At 47.3% G+C, this 22,373-nt stretch overlaps 1 protein-coding gene and 1 long non-coding RNA gene across 3 annotated transcripts in view; one reads left to right on the top strand and one right to left on the bottom strand.

Annotated features, from left to right (window-relative positions):
* LOC139240962 (uncharacterized) overlaps window positions 1-13,961 on the bottom strand; it is a 53,235-nt gene extending 39,274 nt beyond the window's left edge. The window contains exon 1 of the long non-coding RNA XR_011588762.1: window positions 13,890-13,961. This is a non-coding gene — a long non-coding RNA (uncharacterized lncRNA). The remainder of the gene's footprint in view (window positions 1-13,889) is intronic.
* Window positions 13,962-18,566: 4,605 nt separating this feature from the next.
* Window positions 18,567-21,305, top strand: rps26 (ribosomal protein S26). Of its 2 annotated transcripts, none has more exons than XM_070869554.1 (4): window positions 18,567-18,723; window positions 19,991-20,168; window positions 20,310-20,440; window positions 21,210-21,305. In XM_070869554.1, the coding sequence occupies exons 1-4, from the start codon at window positions 18,721-18,723 to the stop codon at window positions 21,246-21,248; spliced, it is 351 nt and encodes a 116-aa protein (XP_070725655.1). In that variant the 5' UTR covers window positions 18,567-18,720; the 3' UTR covers window positions 21,249-21,305. The 2 variants fall into 2 exon arrangements, with proteins under 2 accessions (XP_070725655.1, XP_070725654.1); XM_070869553.1 differs by lacking the exon at window positions 18,567-18,723 and adding an exon at window positions 18,820-18,869.
* The last annotated feature ends 1,068 nt before the right edge of the window (window positions 21,306-22,373 follow it).

Below are 22,373 nucleotides of genomic sequence, written 5' to 3'. Positions count from 1 at the left end.
GAAGACTGGAGAATTGCAAATGTTACACCCTTTTTTAAAAGTGGGTGTAAGGATAAACCCAGCAACTACAGGCCAATCAGTTTAACCTCGGTAGTGGGGAAGCTTTTATAAACGATAATCAAGGACAAAGTTAACAGTAACTTGGACAAGCGTGGATTAATGAAGGGAAGCCAGTACCGTTATGTTAAAAGCAATCTTGATCGAGTATTCTGATGAGATAACAGAGGATTGATGTGGTGTACATGGATTTCCAAGAGGCGTTTGATAAAGTGCCACATAATAGGCTTGCCAAAAAAGTTGAAGCCCATGGAATAAAAGGGACCGTGGCAGCCTGGATACAAAATTGGCTAAGTGACAGAAAACGGAGAGTAGTGGTGAACGGTTGTTTTCCGGACTGGAGGAAGGTAAACAGTGATGTTCCCCAGGGGTCGGTAGTAGAACCACTGCTTTTCTTTATATATTAATGACTTGGATTTGGGAGAACAGGGCACAATTTCAAAATCTGCAGATGACAGAAAACTTGGAAGTATAGTGAATAGTGAGGAGGATAGTGATAGACTTCAGGAAGACTGGTTAAATGGGTGGACACATGGAAGATTAAATTTAACGTGGCAAAGTGTGAAGTGATACATTTTGGTAGGAAGAACGAGGAGAGACAATATAAACTGAAGGGTACAATTCTAAAGAGGGTGCATGAACAGAGAGACCTGGGGGTATAGATGAAGGTGGCGGGGCAGGTTGAGAAAGCGGTTAAAAAAGCATACAGCATAAATAGAGGCATAGAGTACAAAAGCAACCTTTATAAAACACTGGTTCGGCCTCAACTGGAGTATTGTGTCCAATTCTGGGCACCGCACTTTAGGAAGGATGTGAAGGCCTTAGAGAGGGTGCAGAAAAAGTTTACAAGAATGGTTCCAGGGATGAGGTGCTTCAGTTACGTGTATTGACCAGAGAAGCAGAGAAGGTTGAGAGGAGATTTGATCGAGATATCCAAAATCATGAGGGGTTCAGATAGAGAGAAACCGTTGCCATTGATGAGAACCAGAGGACAAAGATTCAAGCTGATTGGCAAAGGCAACATGAGGAAAACCTTTGCTACACAGCGAGTGGTCAGGATCTGGAATGCGCTGCCTGAGGGTGGTGGAGGCAGATTCAATCATGGCTTTCAAAAGGGAATTGGATAAGTACCTGAAGAATATTTTTTTGCAGGGCTACAGGGAAAGGGCGGGGAAGTGGGACTAGCTGAGGTGCTCTTGCAGAGAGCAGGCATGGGCTCGACGGGCTGAATGGCCTCCTTCTGTGCTGTAACCTATGATTCTAACTAGCCATTCTTTGGGTGAGTCTGAGCAGTGACCGGCAGCAGGTTATTTGACAAACTGCATCACAGCTCTGTCCAATCCTGTCATTGTCCAACATTCACAAACATATACTTTGCAGCAAAGGTCACTGGACAGCCACCAGGAACTCGAACTTATCTTTTCCCCTCCTTAATCTGGGTGCTGAGCCCCAACTGCTGCCCTGGCTGTGATCAGTTAACTTTACACAGACTGCGGATCAAATCTGGGATCTTCTGGTCTATATGCCATGTACCAGTTGAACAATGCAGTTGCTAAGACTGATGAAGGATTGTCAAGCTGCACAATATTAACTATTATAAACCATTACTTGGGGTTAAAATTTTGAACCAAATTTAACTGAATTATTTTATTTCCTAAAAATAGCATGAAAAGCACTAAATCTGAAGTAAGCAAAAATGAGCTTGAACTGGGGGAGATGAAAGGTTAGAAACTTGGGTGTTCATTTTCTTCCCACAACTGTCAATCTGTAGAAAGATCATTTAAATATAATTCAAATCCATTTCATTCATAACCTTTTTTTTTTTTAAACTTGAAAATGTTAATGGAACTGTTTTCTTTTACATGCCCTTTAATCTGTGGTAGTTGGAATTCTGCCCTGGAAGTGCTGTGTTCAAAGCACTGGAGAAGTACCACCAGCGCTGCCTCCGCAAGACCCTGCAAATCCACTGGGAGCTTAGATGCACCGACGTCAGTGTTCTCGTTCAGGCCAACATCCCCAGCATCGAAGCACTGACCACGCTCAATCAGCTCGTTGGGCGGGCCACATTGTTCACATGCCCAATACGAGACTCCCAAAACAAGCGCTCTACTCAGGGCTTTGACACGGCAAGCGAGCCCCAGGTGGGCAGAGGAAACACTTCAAGGACACCCTCGAAGCCTCCTTGATAAAGTGCAACATCCCCACCAGCACCTGGGAATACCTGGCCCAAGACCGCCCTAAGTGGAGGAAGAGCATCCGGGAGGGCGCTGAACAACTCGAGTCTCATCACTGAGAGCAAGCTGAAGCCAAGTACAAACAGCGTACGGCAACCCAGGCACCCCACCCACCCGTCCCTCCAACCACCGTCTGCCCCACCTGTGACAGAGACTGTAGGTCCCACATTGGTCTCATCAGTCACCTGAGAACTCATTTTTAGTGTGGAAGCAAGTCATCCTCGACTCCGAGGGACTGCCGAAGAAGAGAAATTCAAGTGGAACAGAATTGTCTTAAGGTGGACTGTGATTTAGTCACCTACTGTTTTAGTTCAAAGAGCCTCTATTTGTTCCCCTGATGGTTCAACTGAGCAGCTGACCCATAGGACCTGGAAGGTCTCAGACCCATCCTTCGTCTGTGCTGATCACAGCTGGGTGACGGTAGGAGCACGACAATTGGCCTCCACTAACGAGGGAAAATCAGATAGGTTCCCACTTCTCGTTGTTTTCAATTGTCAGAGGTACCTGTTGGAAGAGTGCATGAGGTGAGGACTGGATTGGGCCTAGCTGTGATGCCCCTGTGGTTAAATGTCCTGCTCACACTGTCGAGGCTCACAAATGAATAATTACAACTTGGATGGAGTACCAGAGAGTGACTCCTCCAAAAAGAGTCAATACCTTGAGAAGTGAAGAAAAATATGAACTCTAATTAGGTGAAGTCCTGCTTAAATTTTACAAGTTTCTATTTACATAGTGGATGTGCAGTATTTCTAGCACAGAAGGAGGCCATTCGGCCCGTCGAGCCCGTGCCGGCTCTCTGCAAGAGCACCTCAGCCAGTCCCACTACCCCACCCTTTCCCCGTAGCCCTGCAAATTTTTTTCCTTAATGTACGTATCCAGTTCCCTTTTGAAAGCCACGATTGAATCTGTCTCCACCACCCTCTGAGGCCGTGCATTCCAGATCCTAACCACTCGCTGTTTAAAAAAGTTTTTTCTTATATTGCCTTTGGTTCTTCTGCCAATCACCTTAAATCTGTGTCCTCTGATTCTCGACCCTTCTGCCAATGGGAACAGTTTCTCTCTATCTACTCTGTCCAGATCCCTCATGATTTTGAACACCTCGATCAAATCTCCTCTCGACCTTCTCTGCTCTAAGGAGAACAACCCCAGCTTCTCCAGTCTATCCATGTAATTCTTCATCCAACTCCATCAGCTGAGGGGAGACCTAATTGATGTGTATAAAATTTATGAGGCGCCTACATAGAGTGGATAGGAAGGATCTATTTCCCTTAGCAGAGGGCTCCACAACCAGGGGGCATAAATTTAAAGTAATTGGGGGAGGCTTAGAGGGGAAATTTCTGATGGGAGTCTGGAACTCTCTGCCTGAAAGGGTGGTAGAGGCGGAAACCCTCACCACATTTAAAAAGTACTTGGATGTGCACTTGAAGTGCTGTAACCTGCAGGGCTACGGACTGAGAGCTGGAAAGTGGGATAGGCTGGGTAGCCTCTTGTCGCCCGGCACAGGCACGATGGGCCAAAATGGCCTCCTTCCGTGCTGTAAATTTCTATGATTCTATGATATACTTCTGTTCTTTTCTCCCTCATGTTTATCTAGCTTCCCCTTAAATGTATCTATACTATTCGCCTCAACCACTCCCTGTGGTAGCGAGTTCCACATTCTCACCACTTTCTGGGTAAAGAAGTTTCTTCTGAATTCCCCATTGGATTTATTAGTGACTACCTTATATTGATGGCCCCTTAGTTCTGGTCTCCCCCACATGTGGAAACATTTTCTCTCGTCTACTCTATCAAACTATTTCATTATCTTGAAGACCTTGATCAGGCCACCCCTCAGCCTTCTCTTTTCTGGAGAAAAGAGACCAGCCTTTCCTGATAGCTATAACATCTCAGATCTGGTATCTTTCTAGTAAATCTTTTTTGCACCTTCTCCAGTCCCTCAAAGCAGGCATATGTTATTTTAAAAGATCCACAGAGCTTGTCCCTTCCCCCTCCTATATATGTCTATATGTAATTTAGAAAAATGACTAGACCTTATGTAGAGTTGATCAGGTGTAGTCTGGAACCTGGAGTGCATGCAGCTTCAGATGTTTACCAGAGTTCTGCTTCAACAACTTGTGTTTATATAGCGCCTTTAACTGAGTGAAATGTCCCAAGGCGCTTCACAGGAGTGTTATGAGATATAAATTTGGCACCGAGCCATATTTAAGAAAAAATTACTGCAGATGACCAAAAGCTTGGTCAAGGAGGTAGCTTTTAAGGAGCCTCTTGAAGGAGGAAAGAGAGGTAAAGAGGTGGAGAGGTTTAGGCAGGAAATTCCAGAGCTTGGGGCCCAGGCAACAGAAGGCACAGCCACCAATGGTGGAGCAATTATAATCAGGGATGCTCAAGAGGGCAGAATTAGAGGAGCGCAGACATCTCGGGGGTGGGGGGGTTGTGGGGCTGGAGGAGATTACAGAGATAGGGAGGGGCGAGGCCATGGAGGGATTTGAAACTAAGGATGAGAATTTTGAAATCGAGGCGTTGCTTAACTGGGAGCCAATGTAGGTCAGCGAGTACAGGGGTGATGGATGAGCGGGACTTGGTGCGAGTTAGGACATGGGCAGCCGAGTTTTGGATAACCTCCAGTTTACGTAGGGTAGAATGTGGGAGGCAGGCCAGGAATGTATTGGAATAGTCAAGTCTGGAGGTAACAAAGGTATGGATGAGGGTTTCAGCAGCGGATGAGCTGAGACGAGGGCGGAGACGGGCTATGTTATGGAGGTGGAAATAGGCGGTCTTAGTTATGCTGCGGATATGTGGTCAAATATGACCCCAAGGTTGTGAACAGTCTGGTTTAGCCTCAGACAGGAGTTGGGGAGAGGGATGTAGTCAGTGCCTAGGGAACGGAGTTTGTGGCAGGGACCAAAAACAATGGCTTTGATCTTCCCAATATTCAATTGGAGAAAGTTTCTGCTCTTCCAGAACTGGATGTCGGACAAGCAGTCTGAATTTAGAGACCGTGGAGGGGTTGAGAGAGAAGTGGGGGTGAGGTGGAGCTGGGTGTCGTCAGTGTACATGTGGAAACTGACGCTGTGTTTCCAGATGATGTCGCCAAGGGGCAACATGTAAATGAGGAATAGGAGGGGGCCAAGGATAGATCCTTGGGGGACACCAGAGATAACGATGTAGGGCCTGGAAGAGAAGCCATTGCAGGAGATTTTCTGGCTACGATTAGATAATAAGAATAGAACCAGGCGAGTGCAGTCCCACCCAGCTGGATGATGGAGTGGTCAACCGTGTCAAAGCCTGCAGAAAGGACGAGGAGGGATAGGTTACCTTTGCCACAATCACAAAGGATGTCATTTGTGACTATGATGAGAGCTGTTTCAGTACAGTGGCAGGGTAAGTACTGTGATTGAAAGGCTGCATTAGAGGGAGCAGCGGCCTGGCCTGGCCCAGCCCGGAAATCGGCGCGGTCCTGGCCTGCAAGAAGATCAGCAGGCCGGAGCCATCAGAGGGAGCAGCGTGTGGCGGCATACCACTGCAGGAGTGCGACGCCTGTAAAGTCAGGTCGCTGATTGCAGTGCGAGCAGGCACAGCAGGAGGGACGAAGGAGCGGCAAGAGTTTGTAGATGGAAGTGACCGGGACCCAGGAGAGCCGTGAGTTCAGGGCTGAGAAGAGGCGAGGGCCCAGGGGCAGCACGAGCCAGCCCACACTGCTATGTGTGTGCCCGCTCGGTCTGTGCAGCAGAGCAGGTCTCCAGTCGTCCTGGTTAATCCTTGCCACTGGACCAAGACCTAGCTCTGTCGAGCCCGTGTGGGGGCTGGTGTGCAACGGCCACCACACGTTAAAAAAATCCACCCACAGGCATCTTCCACCCTTCAACATGTAGTTCTGGATCTGGAATATTAGGTCCTTCATTGTAACATCTGTGAACGCATCCCTTTTTGGTGTGGAAGCAGGTCATCCTCGCTTCGAGGGACTGCCTATGATGATGGGGTGGCAGGGGTGGAAACGGGATTGGAGGGATTCAAACATGGAATTGCGGGAAAGATGGGCACAGATTTGGGAGGTGACAACATGTTCAAGGACTTTGGAGAGGAAAGGGAGGTTGGAGATGGGGCGGTAGTTTGCAAGGACGGCGAGGTCGAGGGTTGGTATTTTGAGGAGGGGGTGATGACGGCAGATTTGAGGGGGGGGGGCGTACAGTACCTGTGGAGAGAGAACCTCTGCTTCAGCCTGAGCATAAGAACATAAGAAATAGGAGCAGGAGTAGGCCATTTGGCCCCTGAACTTGGTAGCTTGCCCAATGCTGTAAGGGAGCAACGTTACTGAAGCAATACATCATATGATATATCGTATGACTCGAGGTGAAGCTTTACACTAATCACCAACGCCCCCCCCCCCTCCTCCAACTGATATAAAAGATACAGGCCTCACAGATATACAATTTTTTGACTATTTACCGAACACTACAAAACTTGTTTAAGACGAAAATAATTTACTCTTTCCCTCATCAAACCCGGTTATTTGCATTATAAAATATTTGTTTTCCTCTACCTTCCACAGTGGATTTATAGTACTTGCTTAAGATCCATGCACTTTGTTTACTTTTCCCATTCCCAAACCATGTTTTTTTTCCTAGAAAACTGTTAATTGAATTATTTATGAAAGATTGTGTAAAATGCTGAAGTAGATATAGTGCAGAACAGGAAAGTCTTTCTCCCAACACGTGTCTTCAATGGCCATTCTCCATGCTATGCCCTGACTGACTGGCTGCATTGTCTGAGCTCACTATCAAAGCACCTCCGAAATATCACCTTGTGACCCTGGCGCAAACAACTGGTTTCCCCCTCAGTGACGCAAAAAAAAATCTCCTTGCCCCAAAGAATTCCAATGATTCAGAATTATTTAGTAGCTTGAAAAGTCAAAAAAATCTGTGGTTGGATTTCTGGTCATCATCACATTGCTGTTTGTGGGAGCTTGCTGTGCGCAAATTAGCTGCCGCGTTTCCCACATTACAACAGTGACTGCACTTCAAAAGTACTTCATTGGCTGTAAAGCGTATTGAGACATCTGGTGGTCATGAAAGGCGCTATATAAATGCAAGTCTTTTCTTTTTTTTTTCCTGCCTCTGCTGCTCACTTCATAGTTTGCATATCTTCTGTCTGATTGTTATGTGATGAGGATTGTCGCAGCAGACTTTGGGTCTTGTGCCTCCATCGGGAGCAGGGTGGAAAGCACTCGCATGTTGCATCCCTTGCAAAGAGAATTTGACAGCCGGGTGTGAAAGTTCCCAGCATCCATGGTCCAGGTGAAATTCCCGTCTCAAACTGGAGCAGTACTTGGACTCCAAGCTCTGGAGAACATGCCACAACACCTTGGAGAACTAATATGCAGGGTTTTGGGGAAAAAGCTGGGCAGTGGGACTAATTGGATAGCTTGTTCAAAGAGCTGGCACAGGCACGATGGGCCGAATGGCGGCCTCCTGTGCTGCATCATTCTATGGTTTAAACATTTAAATAGCACATTTTATGGGGAAGTTCCGTGATTTATTTTTCTCAGCATTGTGCCATTTTGAGGTTCTAAATGCTAGCTGTATACAGTAGCCTGGGGGAGGAAGGATAATGACAGTCGAAAATAGTTTGAAGCTATTTGAGCGGTTTCGTTTATTTTCGTGGTAGTTGCTGGTTCTAGACCGCCGAGTTTGAAAAATCTGAAATGATTTGATCAGTTCTGTGAGGCCTGCTTGCTGCTGAATGGAAGTGTGTGTGGTTTTTTTTTTTGCTTCACATTTAGTCAATGAGATACTTCAGCCAATTGACACTATTAATCAGACAGACAGTGGTTATTTCAGCCACTTATGATTTTTTTGACCCCCGTGCACGCTTTTGAGGTGGACATGCACCATATGCAAAATGTTTGTATAATATAGGTATAGATGTATAGGGAACACCGAACCCCCCCCCCCAGTCCCATGAGCGCTCTTGTGTGCTTGCAAATGGTCCCTTACTAAGTGTAAAATATAGTGGGGTAGAGAATCGGAGCAATGGTGCTACGACTTCTGAAAGAATTGCTCAAAGGGTTTGTTGCTTTTATGATCGTGTTTTGGAAGAACGACGTCGCTGTTGGTAGCTAGCCTCCATTGTACAATACATGGAAACTCCCAAGTGCAGACTGGCAGGACTGGCTTACCATGTTGATTGAAACGAGTGAATTTAACCCAATGATATATTTGTACAGCCGCATTTTTGTAGGCTTACAATGTTATTGGTTCACTGAATTTCGGAATGTTTACACTATGGAGTGCAACTGTTGGGGAGAGATCCACGTGTACAGTCAGCCACAGGCTCACAATAAATGGTAGGACACTGAGAAGTGTAGAGGAACAGAGGGACCTTGGAGTGCATGTCCACAGATCCCTGAAGGTAGCAGGCCAGGTAGATAAGGTGGTTAAGAAGGCACACGGAATACTTGTCTTTATTAGCCGAGGCATAGAATAAAAGAGCAGGTGGGTTTACGCTTGAACTGTATAAAACACTGGTTAGGCCGCAGCTGGAGTACTGCGTGCAGTTCTGGTCACCGCATTACAGGAAGGATGTGATTGCACTGGAGAGGGTACAGAGGAGATTTACAAGGATGCTGCCTGGAGTGGAGAATTTTAGCTATGAGGAAAAATTGCATAAGCTGGGGTTGTTTTCTTTGGAACAGAGGAGGCTAAAGGGAGATTTAATTGAGGTGTACAAAATTATGAGGGGCCTAGATAGAATGGATAGGAAGGACCTATTTCCCTTAGCAGAGGGGTCAATAACCAGCGGGCATAGATTTCAATTAATTGTTAGAAGGATTAGAGGGAAGTTAACAACTTTTTTCATTCGAGGGTGGGGTCTGGAACTCACTGCCTGAAAGGGTGGTAGGGGCAGAAACCCTCAACACATTTGAAAAGTACTTGGATGTGCACCTGAAGTGCCATAACCTGCAGGGTTACGGACCAATCGCTGGAAAATCGGATTGGGCTGGGTAGCTCTTTTTCGGCTGAGACGATGGGCTGAATGGCCTCCTTCTGTGCTGTGAATTTCTATTATTCTGTGATGAACTGGCTTGTCCAGCTTGGTTGTTTAGTCTTACCTCTAGAGGGCCCTGTTCTACAAATTACATGAATTGCTGTACATCAAATGACAATACATTTTTGTCCAGTATATAACTCCTATGTACACAAATCTTTCAAGGTGGCAAGACATATTGAGAACGTTGTTTTTAAAAAAATAAACGCAGATGGGATCCTTGGCTTTATTAGTCGGGGCATGCAGTACGAAAGCAAGGAATTTATGCAAAACTTTTATAAAACATTGGTTAGACCTCAGCTGGAATATTGTGTCCAATTTCAGATACCGCACTTTAGGAAGGATGTGAAAGCCTTAGAGAGGGTGCAGAGGAGATTGACCACAATGGTACCAGGGATGAGGGACATCAGTTATATGGGGAGACTGGAGAAGCCGGGGTTGTTCTCTTTAGAGCAGAGAAGGTTAAGTGGAGATTTAATCGAGGTGTTCAAAATCATGAACAGTTTTGATAACGTAAATAAGGAGAAACTGTTTCCAGAGCCAGGAGGGTCGGTAACCAGAGGACACAGATTTAAGGTAATTGGCAAAAGAACCAAAGGCGACACGAGGAAAAACTTTTTCACGCAGCAAGTTGTTCCCGAATATATACTGCCTGAAAGGGCGGTGGAGGCAGATTCAATAGTAACTTACAAAAGGGAATTAGATAAATACTTGAGGTATTGGGGTAAGCGCAGGGGGAGTGGGACTAATTGGATAACTCTTCTAAAAAGCTGGCACAGAAACAATGGGCTGAATGGCCTCCTTCTGTGCTGTGTGATTCTATATTGTTGCAAGTGGGATTTAATGACTGAAGATGTCTATGATTTTTCTTCCACACATACACTTAGACCGCAAGCCCACAGCTAGCATCTCTCTTTGGCTTGAACTTTTTACAAGTAATAGTAGATCTCTGTGGCGTTGCTTACAGGTGGTGAGGGAGTGGGGCAGCTCCAGAGTTGGGATGAGAGTGGGCGAGACACTGTTGTAGAGTTGGGTCAGACTGAGAGCAGAGAGGCTGGGCTGGGTTGGACAGGAAGGGGGGCGGGGGTTGTAGAGTTGATTTGCAAGCTCCAGGTCTGACAGTCACCATGTTTGGCAGTAGCAAAACTAAATCTGTGGAGTTAGGTAGGTCAGGGAGATTGGACCTTTGTGGCTGGTTCTGGGATCTGTGTGGTCCATGCTAACCAAGAAAGAATTATCAATCATGCACTTTGCAGGGACCAATCCAAAAGCTAGGAGGATCTCTACATTAAGAAAGACAATAAAACTTAGTAAGATGTCTCGATAAAATAAGAAACTTATCTGGGTCAAATTAGTAGAGCTTCTATTGTTGCAGCAGGGACAATGACTAAGCCCCAACAGCGATCCTCTCTCCTGCTCCCAGCAAAGCCAGAGAAATCATTGTCCATTCCTGCAACAAGGTTTTGCTCCCTCTCTCTAATCTCACCCCACTTCAACAGGGTCTCTGTCTTCACCCCTCCAACAAGGTATCTCTCTCATTGCTTCTGCTCCAACAGGATTTCTTGAGCTTTCTCTCTGTCTTACCCTCACCTTCAACCATGCCCGCACAGAAAGTCTCTGCCTTTTTTTCCCCTCTCCCTCCCACCCCCATTCTCTGGCCAGCAGTGCTGCTGAACTCAAGTCAGAAGATCCTTCATTGGAGAATAGGTCCTGCACATGTTCCCAAATGTTTTCAGACGAGGCCTGCCAAAGATTCTCATTCTCTTGGAATACTTAAGCTATGATACTTGTCTCTTTCCCACCAATCTAAATCCCCCGCCCCTACCCTGAATCTGTGTGTCTTATCTCCACCACTCCCATCCCAATCCCAATGCCCCTTCAGAGCTCATCTCGTCCACAGAACCCCTTGACCACATTTCCACTAAACTGCTAATCTCCCAACTTCCTTTCCTGGCCCCCCATGCTCTCAAACATTGTAAATGGTTCCCTCTCCTCACATTCACTAGGTTGATTCCGGAGATGAGGGGCTTGACTTATGAGGAAAGGTTGAGTAAGTTGGTTCTCTACTCATTGGAATTCAGAAGAATGAGAGGTGATCTTATCGAAATGTATAAGATTATGAGGGGACTTGACAAGGTGGATGCAGAGAGGATGTTTCCACTGATGGGGGAGACTAGAACTAGAGGACATGATCTTAGAATAAGGGGCCACCCATTTAAAACCGAGATGAGGAGAAATTTCTTCTGAGGGTTGTAAATCTGTGGAATTCGCTGCCCCAGAGAGCTGTGGAAGCTGGGACATTGACAGTTTCTTAATCGATAAGGGGATAAAGAGTTATGGGGAATGGGCAGGGAAGTGGAGCTGAGTCCATGATCGGATCAGCCATGATCTTACTGAATGGCGGAGCAGGCTCGAGGGGCCGTGTGGCCTACTCCTGTTCCTATTTCTTATGTATTGGCCCCCTCCCTTTCTAAACTGCTGTCCTTGCCCTTGCCCTAAAAAAAACCCTAATACCTCTGTCTTTGCAAAGTACCAACTTCGTGCCTATCGTTCCTGAGGTTCCTTCTTTGAATATCTCCGATGAGGTTTCTGCCCCTCCCACTGAAACAGCCCTAACTACCACTAGCACGCACCTACATCGTAATCCGCCCCAAATTTACCTCCAAAAATCATTCCTCCGCCGCGCAGTGCCCCCGACAGCTATTTCTGTCGGTGCACCTTGCTTTGTGTGTGCGCGGCGTGGCGGCCCTTCAAGGGGAGGGCGCACTGCCGTGGCTGCCATGTTTTTTTTTTTGCCGGCTGACTTCCTGATCAGCCAGCCAATTATTGCCCCGAATTCGGCCGGGCCGTCAACAGGCAGCCTGGCACCCCCTCCTGGCTGCTGGCCTGGCTGAAACCCTCCCTTGTGGCCCAGTGGCCGATCCTAAAAAATTGCCGATTCTCCCCCCTATAAATGAGGGGAGAGCGCGTGGTGGCGCAATGACGTCACCACCGCTCCGCTGCTGAGTGACAGCAGTGCAGAATCCGTCTCGCCTCCACTTCCGTCCCTCACCAGGACTTACCACCGCAGTTCCACCCCGATTATGACCGACTTCCAGTCTTGTCGAAAAAAAACGACAAAGACCTGAATATCGATCAGGAGTCGACCTCTTCCCATATGGTGGTAAAAACAGGTAAGAAATCGTCGGTGCCCTAGGTTTCTGGCAGGCCTGAATTTCATGTTGATTGGAGCCTCAGCCACGTGGTGGCACTGAGGGATTTGAGATGGATTGCTGCATGCACCAAATTTTAGTTATTTAAATTAGGCCTTTGAACTTGGGGAGTCACCTGGCCAGGTGGGTATTGTAAAATATGTTTTGGGGAGGGGAAGAAAGAGATTGCTCAGAATCCAGGATGGTTAAAGGGCTGGTGGGCTGTCTGTCTTATGCTGTTGGTGGAAGGGGAAGGAGTTTTTGGAGCCCAGTTAATGGATATATTTGAAATTGTGACTAAATATTGGGAAGACCGAAGCCATTGTCTTTAGTCCCTGCAACAAACTCCATTCCATATCCACTGACTCCATCCCTCTCGCTGGCAACAATCTGGAGCTGAACCACACTTCGTAACCTCGGTGTCATATTTGATCCCGAAATGAGTTTCCGACCACGTATCCGCTCCATCACCAAGACCGCCTATTTCCACCTCCGTAGCATCACCCGACTCCGCCTCTGCATCAGCTCATCCGCTGCTGAAGTCCTCATCCATGCCTTTGTTACCTCTAGACTTGACTAATCCAACGCACTCCTGGCTGGCCTCCCTTCTTCTACCCGACGTAAACTAGAGGTGATCCAAAACTCGGCTGCCCGTGTCCTAACTCGCACCCAGTCCCGCTCACCCATCACCCCCTGTGCTCGCTGACTTACACTGGCTCCCGGTTAAGCAACGCATCAATTTTGAAATTCTCATCCTCGTTTTCAAATTCCTCCATGGCCTCACCCCTCCCTATCTCTGTAATCTCCTCCAGCCCTACAACCCACAGATATCTGCACTCCTCCAATTCTGCCCTCTTGAGCATCCCCGATTTTAATCGCTCAACCATTGGTGGCCGTGCCTTCGGCTGCCTGAGCCTGAAGCCCTGGAATATCCTCCCTAAACGTCTCCACCTCTCTCCCTCTCTCTCCCCTCCTTTAAGACACTCCTTAAAACCTGCTTCTTTGTCTGTCTTAATATCTCCTTATATGGCTCAATGTCAAATTTTGTTTTATAATGCTCCTGTGAAGTGCCTTGGGACGTTTTACTCCGTTAAAGGCGCTATATAAATACAAGTTGTTCTGTAAATGTTATGACTTTTCTTTTTAGGGGAATACAGTGAGATGGAAGAGAAAATATGGTGACTGCAAAATCACAGAATTTTGTTGCATATCTGTAGGAAGAAAGATTGTGTAATTGATAATGAAAGTAGAAATTAATAAATTAGAAAGGAGAAAGTCACTTAACTAAAAGAAGAAAATTGACAGTTCCCACACTGACGACAAACACAAAAAAACATATTTCCCTCCCCCGTTCCCCTCATACCTTGAAGGTGCTGGCTCATGCTGAGGTACAGTTCTACAGATCCACATCGCTATTCATGTGTGAGAGCAGATAACGTATATCAGCAGGCTATTTAAACACAGGGTAAAGAATTAAAGAACAGATTTGCACTGATATGTAGCACCTTATCACATCTCAAGTACTTCACATACAATGGATACTTTGAAATGACGTCAGATTCCACATGTACACTGACAACCTCTCTCGACCCCTGCACTGCCTCTGTGTTGTCAGACTGGTTATTGACATCCAATCCTAGATGAGCAACAACTTCTTCCCATTAAACGTTGGGAAGACCATAGCCATTTCCTTTGACCCCCGCTACAAACTCCATTCCCTAACCACCGAATCCATCCCTCTCCCTGACCACTGTCTCAGGCTGAACCAAACTTTTCGTAACCTCTGCGTCCAATTTTATCTTGAAATAACCTTCCGACCCCATATCCTCTACATCACCAAGAGCGCCTACATCTATCTCTGTAACATCGCCTGTCTGCGCTGCTGCCTCAGCCCATCGGCTGCTGAAACCCTTATCCATGATTTTATTAACTCCAGACTCAACTAGTCCAACGCTCTCGTGGATTCCCATCCACTTGCCATAAACCTGAGGTCATCCAATACTCTGCTGTCTGTATCCTAACTCGCACCAAATCCCGTTCACCCATCACCCCTGTACTTGCTGACCGACATTGGCTCCCAGTCCGGCAACATCTCGATTTAACAAAAAAAACATTCTCATCCTTGTTTTCAAATCCCTCCATGGCCTTGCCCCTCCCTATCTCTGTAATCTCCTCGAGCTCCACAACCCCCCCCCCCCCCCCACCCCCCACCCCCCGAGAACTCTGCACCCCTCTAATTCTGCCCTCCTGAGCATCCCTGATTATAAATCGCTCAACCATCGGTGGCCGTGCCGTCAGCTGCCTGGGCCCCAAGCTCTGGAACTCCCTCCCTAATCCTCTCTGCCAATGTTCTCTGTAAGCTGTGCTTTGTTCTGTGTGGCCTGTTTCTTTTATTTCAACATGACAAAAAAACAGATTATCTGGTCATTATCACATTGCTCTTTGTGGGAGCTTGCTGTGTTTCCAGCAGCACAACAGTGGCAACACTTCAAAAGTACTTCATTGGCTGTAAAGCACTTTGAGACATCCAGTGGTTGTGAAAGGCGCTATATAAATGCAAGTCTTCCTTTTACTGCGCACTCCCTTTAAATTCATGTGCGTGCACAGTACTTGCAAATGGAAAGCCGGTGAGCGGCCAGTGTGGGACTTTTCCCATTACTGCGTGGCTACGCATCACTCTTCCTCTCTTTCATAGAAACATAGAAATTTACAGCGCAGAAGGAGGTCATTTCAGCCCATCGTGTCCATGCCGACCGACAAAGAGCCACACGGCCCTCGGTCAGCAGCCCTAAAGGTTACATATAAACCTATGAACAATGATGGAAAGGCAAAGAGCACCCAGCCCAACCAGTCCGCCTCACCACAACTGCGACACCCCTTGTACTAAAACATTCTACACTCTACCCCAACCGGAGCCATGTGATCTCCGAGAAGAGGCAAAAACCAGATAAAAGCCCAGGCCAATTTAGGAAGAAAAAATCTGGGAAAATTCGTCTGACCCATCCAGGCGATCGAAACTAATCCAGGCGATCGAAACTAGTACAGGAGATCACCCTGGCTGTATCCTATTCCCTGCAGTACTTACCATTATATTTGCTCCGTCCAACAAAAGGTCATCCAGTCTAATCCCAATTACCAGCTCTAGGTCCGTAACCCTGCAGGTTACTGCACTTTAAGTGTCCATCCAACTATCTCTTAAAAGTGGTGAGGGTTTCTGCATCCACCACTCTTCCAGGCAGCGAGTTCCAGATCCCCACAACCCTCTGTGTAAAGAAGCCCCCCCTCAAATCCCCTCTAAACCTTCCACCAACCACCTTAAAACTATGCCCCCTCATAATAGATCCCGCCACAAATGGAAATAGACCCTTACTATTCACTATGTCCAGGCCCCTCAATATTTTGTACACCTCAATGAGGTCTCCTCTCAACCTCCTCTGTTCCAATGAGAACAAACCCAGCCTATCCAATCTGTCCTCATAACTAAGATTCTCCATTCCAGGCAGCATCCGAGTAAATCTCCTCTGCACCCTCTCTAGTGCAATCACGTCCTTCCTATAATACGGCGACCAGAACTGTACGCAGTACTCCAGCTGTGGCCTAACCAAAGTATTATACAATTTAAGCATAACCTTCCTGCTCTTATATTCTATGCCTCTGTCAATAAAGGCAAGCATTCCGTATGCCTTCTTAACCGCCTTATCCAGCTGGCCTGCTACTTTCAGGGTTCTGTGGACAAGCACTCCAAGGTCCCTTTGTTCATCTACACTATTAAGTGGCCTACAGCTTAATGTGTATACCCTTTCCTTATTAGCCTTCCCAAACCTCACACTTCTCTGAGTTAAATTCCATTTGCCACTGCTCTGCCCACCTGACCAGTAGATTGATATCCTCCTGCAGCCCATGACTTTCCTCTTCATTATCAACCACACAGCCAATTTTAGTGTCGTCTGCAAACTTCTTAATCATACTCTCTATATTCAAATCTAAATCGTTGATATATACCACAAAAAGCAAGGAACCCAATACTGAGCCCTGCGGAACCCCACTGGAAACATCCTTTCAGTCACAAAAACATCAATCAATCATTACTCTTTGCTTCCTACCTCCAAGCCAATTTTGGATCCAACTTGACACTTTGCCCTGTATCCCATGGGCTTTAATCTTCATGACCAGTCTACCATGTGGGACCTTATCAAACGCCTTGCTAAAGTCCATATATACTACATCATACGCACTACCCTCATCGACCCTCTTGGTTACCTCCTCAAAAAATTCAATCAGATTAGTCAAACACGATCTTCCCTTAACAAATCCGTGCTGACTGTCCCTAATTAATCCTTGTCTTTCCAAATGCAGATTTATCCTGTCTTTCAGGATTTTTCCAATAATTTTCCCACCACTGAGGTTAGGCTGACAGGCCTGTAATTACTCGGCCTATCCCTTTCTCCCTTCTTAAACAAGGGTACTACATTAGCAGTCCTCCAATCCACTGGCACAATGCCCAGATCCAAAGAGGACTGAAAAATGATGATCAAGCCCTCTGCTATTTCCTCTTTTACTTCGCTCAACAGCCTGGGATGCATTTCATCTGGGCCTGGGGACTTATCTACTTTCAAAGCTGCTAAACCCCTTAATACTTCCTCGCTCACTATATTTACTTCATTCAGAATATCACACTTCTCCTCGATAGCAGGAACTGCATTGCCCCTTTCCTTTGTGAAAACAGATGCAAAGTATTTGTTAAGAACCCCCCTAACATCTTCCACCTCCACACAAAGATTACCCTCATGGTCTCTAATAGGCCCGACCCTTTCTTTAGTTACCCTCTTACTCTTAATATATTTATAGAACATCTTAGGGTTTTCCTTAATTTTACTGGCCAAGAATTTCTCGTGCTTTCTCTTAGCATTCCTAATATCCTTTTTAATTTTGACTCTTAACTTTCTATATTCCTCTAAAGATTCTATAGTATTTAGCCGTTGATATGACATAAGCGTCCCTTTTTTTTTAATCCTACCCTGTAAGTTCCTCGACACCCAGGTCCCATCTCCCCCAGAATGTCTCAAGAATTTAAAGCCCTCCCTCCGACATCAACTTTCCAGCCACGTGTTCATCCTCTCGATTCTCTACTCATTAGCACGTGGCACCGGTAGTAACCTGGAGATTACTACCTTTGAGGTCCTATCCTTTAATTTTCTTCCTAGCTCCCTGAATTCTTCCTGTTGGACCTCATCCCTTATTTTACCTATGTCGCTGGTCCCGATATGGATCACGACCTCTAGCTGTTTATCCCCCCAGGATGCCCTGCGTCCGCTCTGTGACATCCTTGACCCTGGCACCAGGGAGGCACAAAACCATTCACGAGTCACGTCTACGGCCGCAGGAACGCCTGTCCGTTCCCCTATCACTTGGGCTCTTTTGTTCTTTGTCCCTCCCCCCTGTGCAGCTGAGCCACCCGTGGTGCCTTGGAATTGGCTCCGGCTGCACTCCCCAGAGGCACCATCATCTTTACCGATACTCAGAAGTGAATATTGGTTTGAAAGCGAGATGGACTCACGGGAGGACTCCTGCACTACCTGCCTGGCACACTTACTACGTCTGGTGGTCACCCACTTCCCCTCTACCTGCACGCTTTTAAGCTGTGGGGTGACCACCTCCTGAAACCTGCTATCCACGTCGTTCTCAGCCTTGTGGATGCACCTTATTGACTCCACCCGCTGCTCCAGCTCCGAAATGATCGTCTAGGCTGCGTGAAGTGTCCAGGACTTCCCTCTAGTTAGCCTTATCTAGTTTAAAATCTCCTTTAAGACGCTCTTTGATGAACCTTTTAGTCACCTGCCCGTAATATCTCCCTATCTCTCGTTTTTGTCTTACAATGCTCCTGTGACCATCTTATTTCGTTAAAGGCGCTATATAAATGCAAGTTGTTGTGGTCGGGATGGAGGTACCTGTGGAATTGGATCTTTAGCCGGGGGCGGGGCGGTGTGATGGGATTGGTGTGTCCGGTGATTGACAGGCCGCCGGACCAATCAGCTCTGGCGGCTTCTGTTGGGCGCGCTGCCTGCTGGGAACGCGCGGCTGCACCGCCCAAACAACGTGTCGTCGTCCGCGGCACAGAAAAGAGTTCCCCGCCGTTATCGGAACCAATCCTTCATTTAAAAAAGACGTTTGGACAAAGGCCGCGCAGATTGAAGATGGTGCGGCCGGACTCGCGCTTGTGCGGCTTTGAAATGGGCGCGCGGAGGCGGTTTGGGCGGGTGGCTGGGCGGCTGGGCCTGAGCGCGGAGGTATAAAAGGAGCGCGCGCCGCTTTCCGTCCCTCTTTGCGACTCGTGCTGAAGATGGTGAGTGGTGGTAGAGCCCGGGTCTCACCGAGGGCGGGGAACCGGCCGGCCCCGGCACATACGGTCCCCCGCCTGTCGACCAGCCCGCGTCCGCCTCCCCCTCCTGCCCCTTTCCTTCCCCCGGGAAAGTGCTGCTGTTGGGCGCGGCGCCCAGGCCTAAGGCCTACAGCCGCCTGAATGGCCTCGGCCTCCCGCTCGGCGCCACACCGGTTCGCCGGAGTTCCCTCGGAGCCTCCGGAAGGTCGGGCTGAGTTTTTTTTTTGAACTGCCGGGGGCCCGATTCCAAAACGGGCTGTTCGGGCCTCCATCCTCGGCAACGTGCGGCGTCCCACATCCTCCCCGTCCGCTGGGGCTGGTGGTCCAGGGATCCACTCCGGGTTTTGGCGATGGGTCGGCTCCGAGTTTTGTGGCCGATCCATTCCGGGTTTGGGGCTGAATCCACTCCGGGTTCTAAGCAGGGTACGGACGCACATGGTTTCCAGTTGGGCTATAACATTTGCCAGTGGCTGAAGGCAATGTGTGGTTAATAAGGCCTTTCCTCCTGAGGTTTAGAGTATTGAGACATTTTTTTTTTTAAATGTGCTGGTGCAGCAACTTGTACCTGGGGACGGGTTGGGCGTTTGATCCCCCTGTCTGGTGGGTATTGTGGGAGGCGGCACTCCAGGAATCGAGGGGCCAGGCCTACCGATGCTAAGAGCCATACAGGGAGACTAAATAATTGTCACAGCTTGAAAGAGGTGAGAATAAATGAGATGGTTTCCTGTCTCCCCAGCTGCACTGGGTGGTAAATGTACTGCTCAGTGTGATGTTAACGTGTACGCACCAAGAAACTAAAGCCGACACTGGGTTGAATGGCCTCCTTGTGTGCCATAAATTTCGAGGATTTTATGAAAGCTGTGTGTTGATCCCTGACGTGTGCTGTGATCTGGACCATGACAAAGTAGGATGCTGCGATTTGTGTACTTGGAGGTGCTGGTATAATTCAGTCATGGTTCTAGGTCGCTGCATGTTGGAAGGTTGGCCTTGGCCATATTTGGCTTCGCTCCTTTGTCAAGTAACATGCTAACACTGGCAAATTGTATGACCGTGTTCAATAGTTTTTAATTGGGGCTTTCTTTCAGACTAAGAAGCGAAGGAACAACGGACGTGCCAAGAAGGGCCGCGGCCATGTCCAGCCAATCAGGTGCACAAACTGCGCCCGCTGCGTCCCCAAAGACAAAGCCATTAAGAAGTTTGTTATCCGCAACATTGTGGAGGCTGCTGCAGTCAGAGATATTTCGGAGGCCAGCGTCTTTGATGGTGAGTTTCTGTGATAGCTGACTTGCTCGCCCATTTTTCTCAGTGTTCTAATTTGTTGATTGTCAGATTGTCTACCTGTTTAAAGACAGACCTGGTCATCGATGATTCTGTTAGAAATTTCACTCTTTTCATTGTTTCCAGCATACGTTCTGCCCAAGCTCTACGTGAAGTTACATTACTGCGTCAGCTGTGCCATCCACAGCAAGGTGGTGAGAAATCGCTCCCGGGAGGCCAGGAAGGACCGAACCCCCCCTCCACGTTTCAGGCCAGGCGTAAGTGTCAAAACTGCTGCTGATTGTCTGATAATTGTAATGTCTCTGACCACACCAGGCTTCTTGGTGACGTCAGTTTACCCTCCTGACTTGTTCTTAAACCGAACCATTACTGTAATTCACTAGAGGTGTGACACTGGGCTCCAAAGATCACTGGCAGGCTATTCAAGGCTTCTTCCAATGAAGCTCTTCAACTGGGGGGGGGGGGGGGAAGAGGGAGAAAATCAGGCCATGCCCTAATTCTCAATTTTGGGTTTATATCTGCTGCCCTGGATATAGGAGGGTAAATCAACCAGAGTTCCTGATTGTGATTATTTTTTTTCACTCCTTCCCTCGGATAGTGCTCGCATGAATGTGTATGAAACTGTTCTAAGAACGAGGTTGGTGTCTGCGGGGGGAGGGGGGGGGTAAATGACTTCACTTAAAAAGTGATTAATTGGCTGTGAAGTACTTTGAGACACCCTAAGGTCATGATGGGTGCAATATTATGATCATTTTTACAGATACGCAAACATTTTAAATCCACTTTAGTAGCTAGCTTGTATTCATTGAAATTGCCATAGCATATACAACAGAATACAGGTAAATCTCCCCAATTTGTGGCTTGATTACAAGGATTGTGAGTGGGTTATCTGCAGTAACATCAAGATGTGATGGATGACCATTTGTGAGAGGCATTGGTTTGGATGGATTTGTGAACAGGCCTGGTTAGTTGTGTAACAGACTGTGAATGTATGGACCTGAATCTTTTTACTTTTCTTCTTTCCAGGCCAACATCCCACGTGGACCTCCTCCAAAGCCTATGTAAACATTAACGGATCCTATAATCTGGTTTGAAATAATAAAAATGTTGGACCACTGAAAAGTCTGTCTGCATATTTATATTGTACCTCTTCTGTTGTGGTTTATTTCTGATTGGTTGCTTGGCAGAGAGAGAGACTTATAACCTGCTTTTTATTCTGTGTTGTAACTAAGGTTTCCCTTCCCACCTCCATCATTTCCAGTAGTGAGTTACTGTGCCTGGATCAGGAGGTTTTATTCCTGGTCTGTGGAAGTTAATTGAACATAACTAGAATTGGTGGTAAGGGGATTGCGTTGAGCCTCAGTGGCAGGGGAACAGTGTTGAACTGTGAACTGGCAGGGGATCTGCTGAAATTGGGTGAGGATGGAATCAAACTCCATTGCAATGCCTCCTGTCAAATTGGCATTTGGTGACGAGGATCAGAGATGCATAGGGTGATTAGCCATATTCTGTGGGGGTTTTTTCCAATTCTGATTCTCTAATATCCTTCCCCTCTGCCCACCCAGAGAAAATGTGAGCATGGTGGTTAGGTCAGACTTGAGGTTACAAAAGTCTAGGTAGGTGCAGCTGATAATGGAAAAGGCAGAGCAGTGCTTCCTGTTTGACCGTAAGCTGAGCGTCAGATCCCATATCGCCTCTTCATTATGAGTACTGCATCAACTCCTTCGCTGCCGGAAACCTTGTACCTGTCATGATTTCTGCTCAAAACACTCCTTGTTGACTTCCTGCTCTCCATAAACTTGGCTGCGGGCACCCTGTCCTGCTTACCCATTGCACCATTCCTTGTTGGATCTGTGTTTGCTCCCTGTTTACTTGTTGGATCCCGCCAGGGTCTTGCTGTCTCTTCCTTCCCCTCACTGCAATGTTTAGCCTGAACTGAATACTGATGGGGTTTGGCATGAATTAAGCAATGTCTTCATTGTTGTTGATGCTAAGGAAGTAATGCATTTGGGGAGGGCTAACAAGGCATGGGAATACACATTAACTACTGAGGACACTGAGCATTGTAGAGGAACAAAGTGACCTTGGGGTGCATGTCCACAGTTCCCTGACTGTAGCAGGCCAGGTAAATAAGGTGGCTTAGAAGGCATACAGAATGCAAGAGCAGGGGGGTTATGCTTGAATTGTAAA

This window comes from Pristiophorus japonicus, chromosome X (assembly GCF_044704955.1).
Source record: "Pristiophorus japonicus isolate sPriJap1 chromosome X, sPriJap1.hap1, whole genome shotgun sequence".
NCBI classification, from domain to species: domain Eukaryota; kingdom Metazoa; phylum Chordata; class Chondrichthyes; family Pristiophoridae; genus Pristiophorus; species Pristiophorus japonicus.
The sequence above is the reverse complement of the archived record's forward strand: the minus strand, read 5'-3'. Positions and strand labels throughout refer to the sequence as shown.

What these genes read in the sequence shown, in the direction of transcription:
- rps26 (XM_070869554.1), top strand. An exon ending in GGAGGCCAGCGTCTTTGATG is followed by an intron (nt 20,169 to 20,309) that starts GTGAGTTTCTGT and finishes CATTGTTTCCAG; the next exon opens with CATACGTTCTGCCCAAGCTC. An exon ending in CTCCACGTTTCAGGCCAGGC is followed by an intron (nt 20,441 to 21,209) that starts GTAAGTGTCAAA and finishes TCTTCTTTCCAG; the next exon opens with GCCAACATCCCACGTGGACC.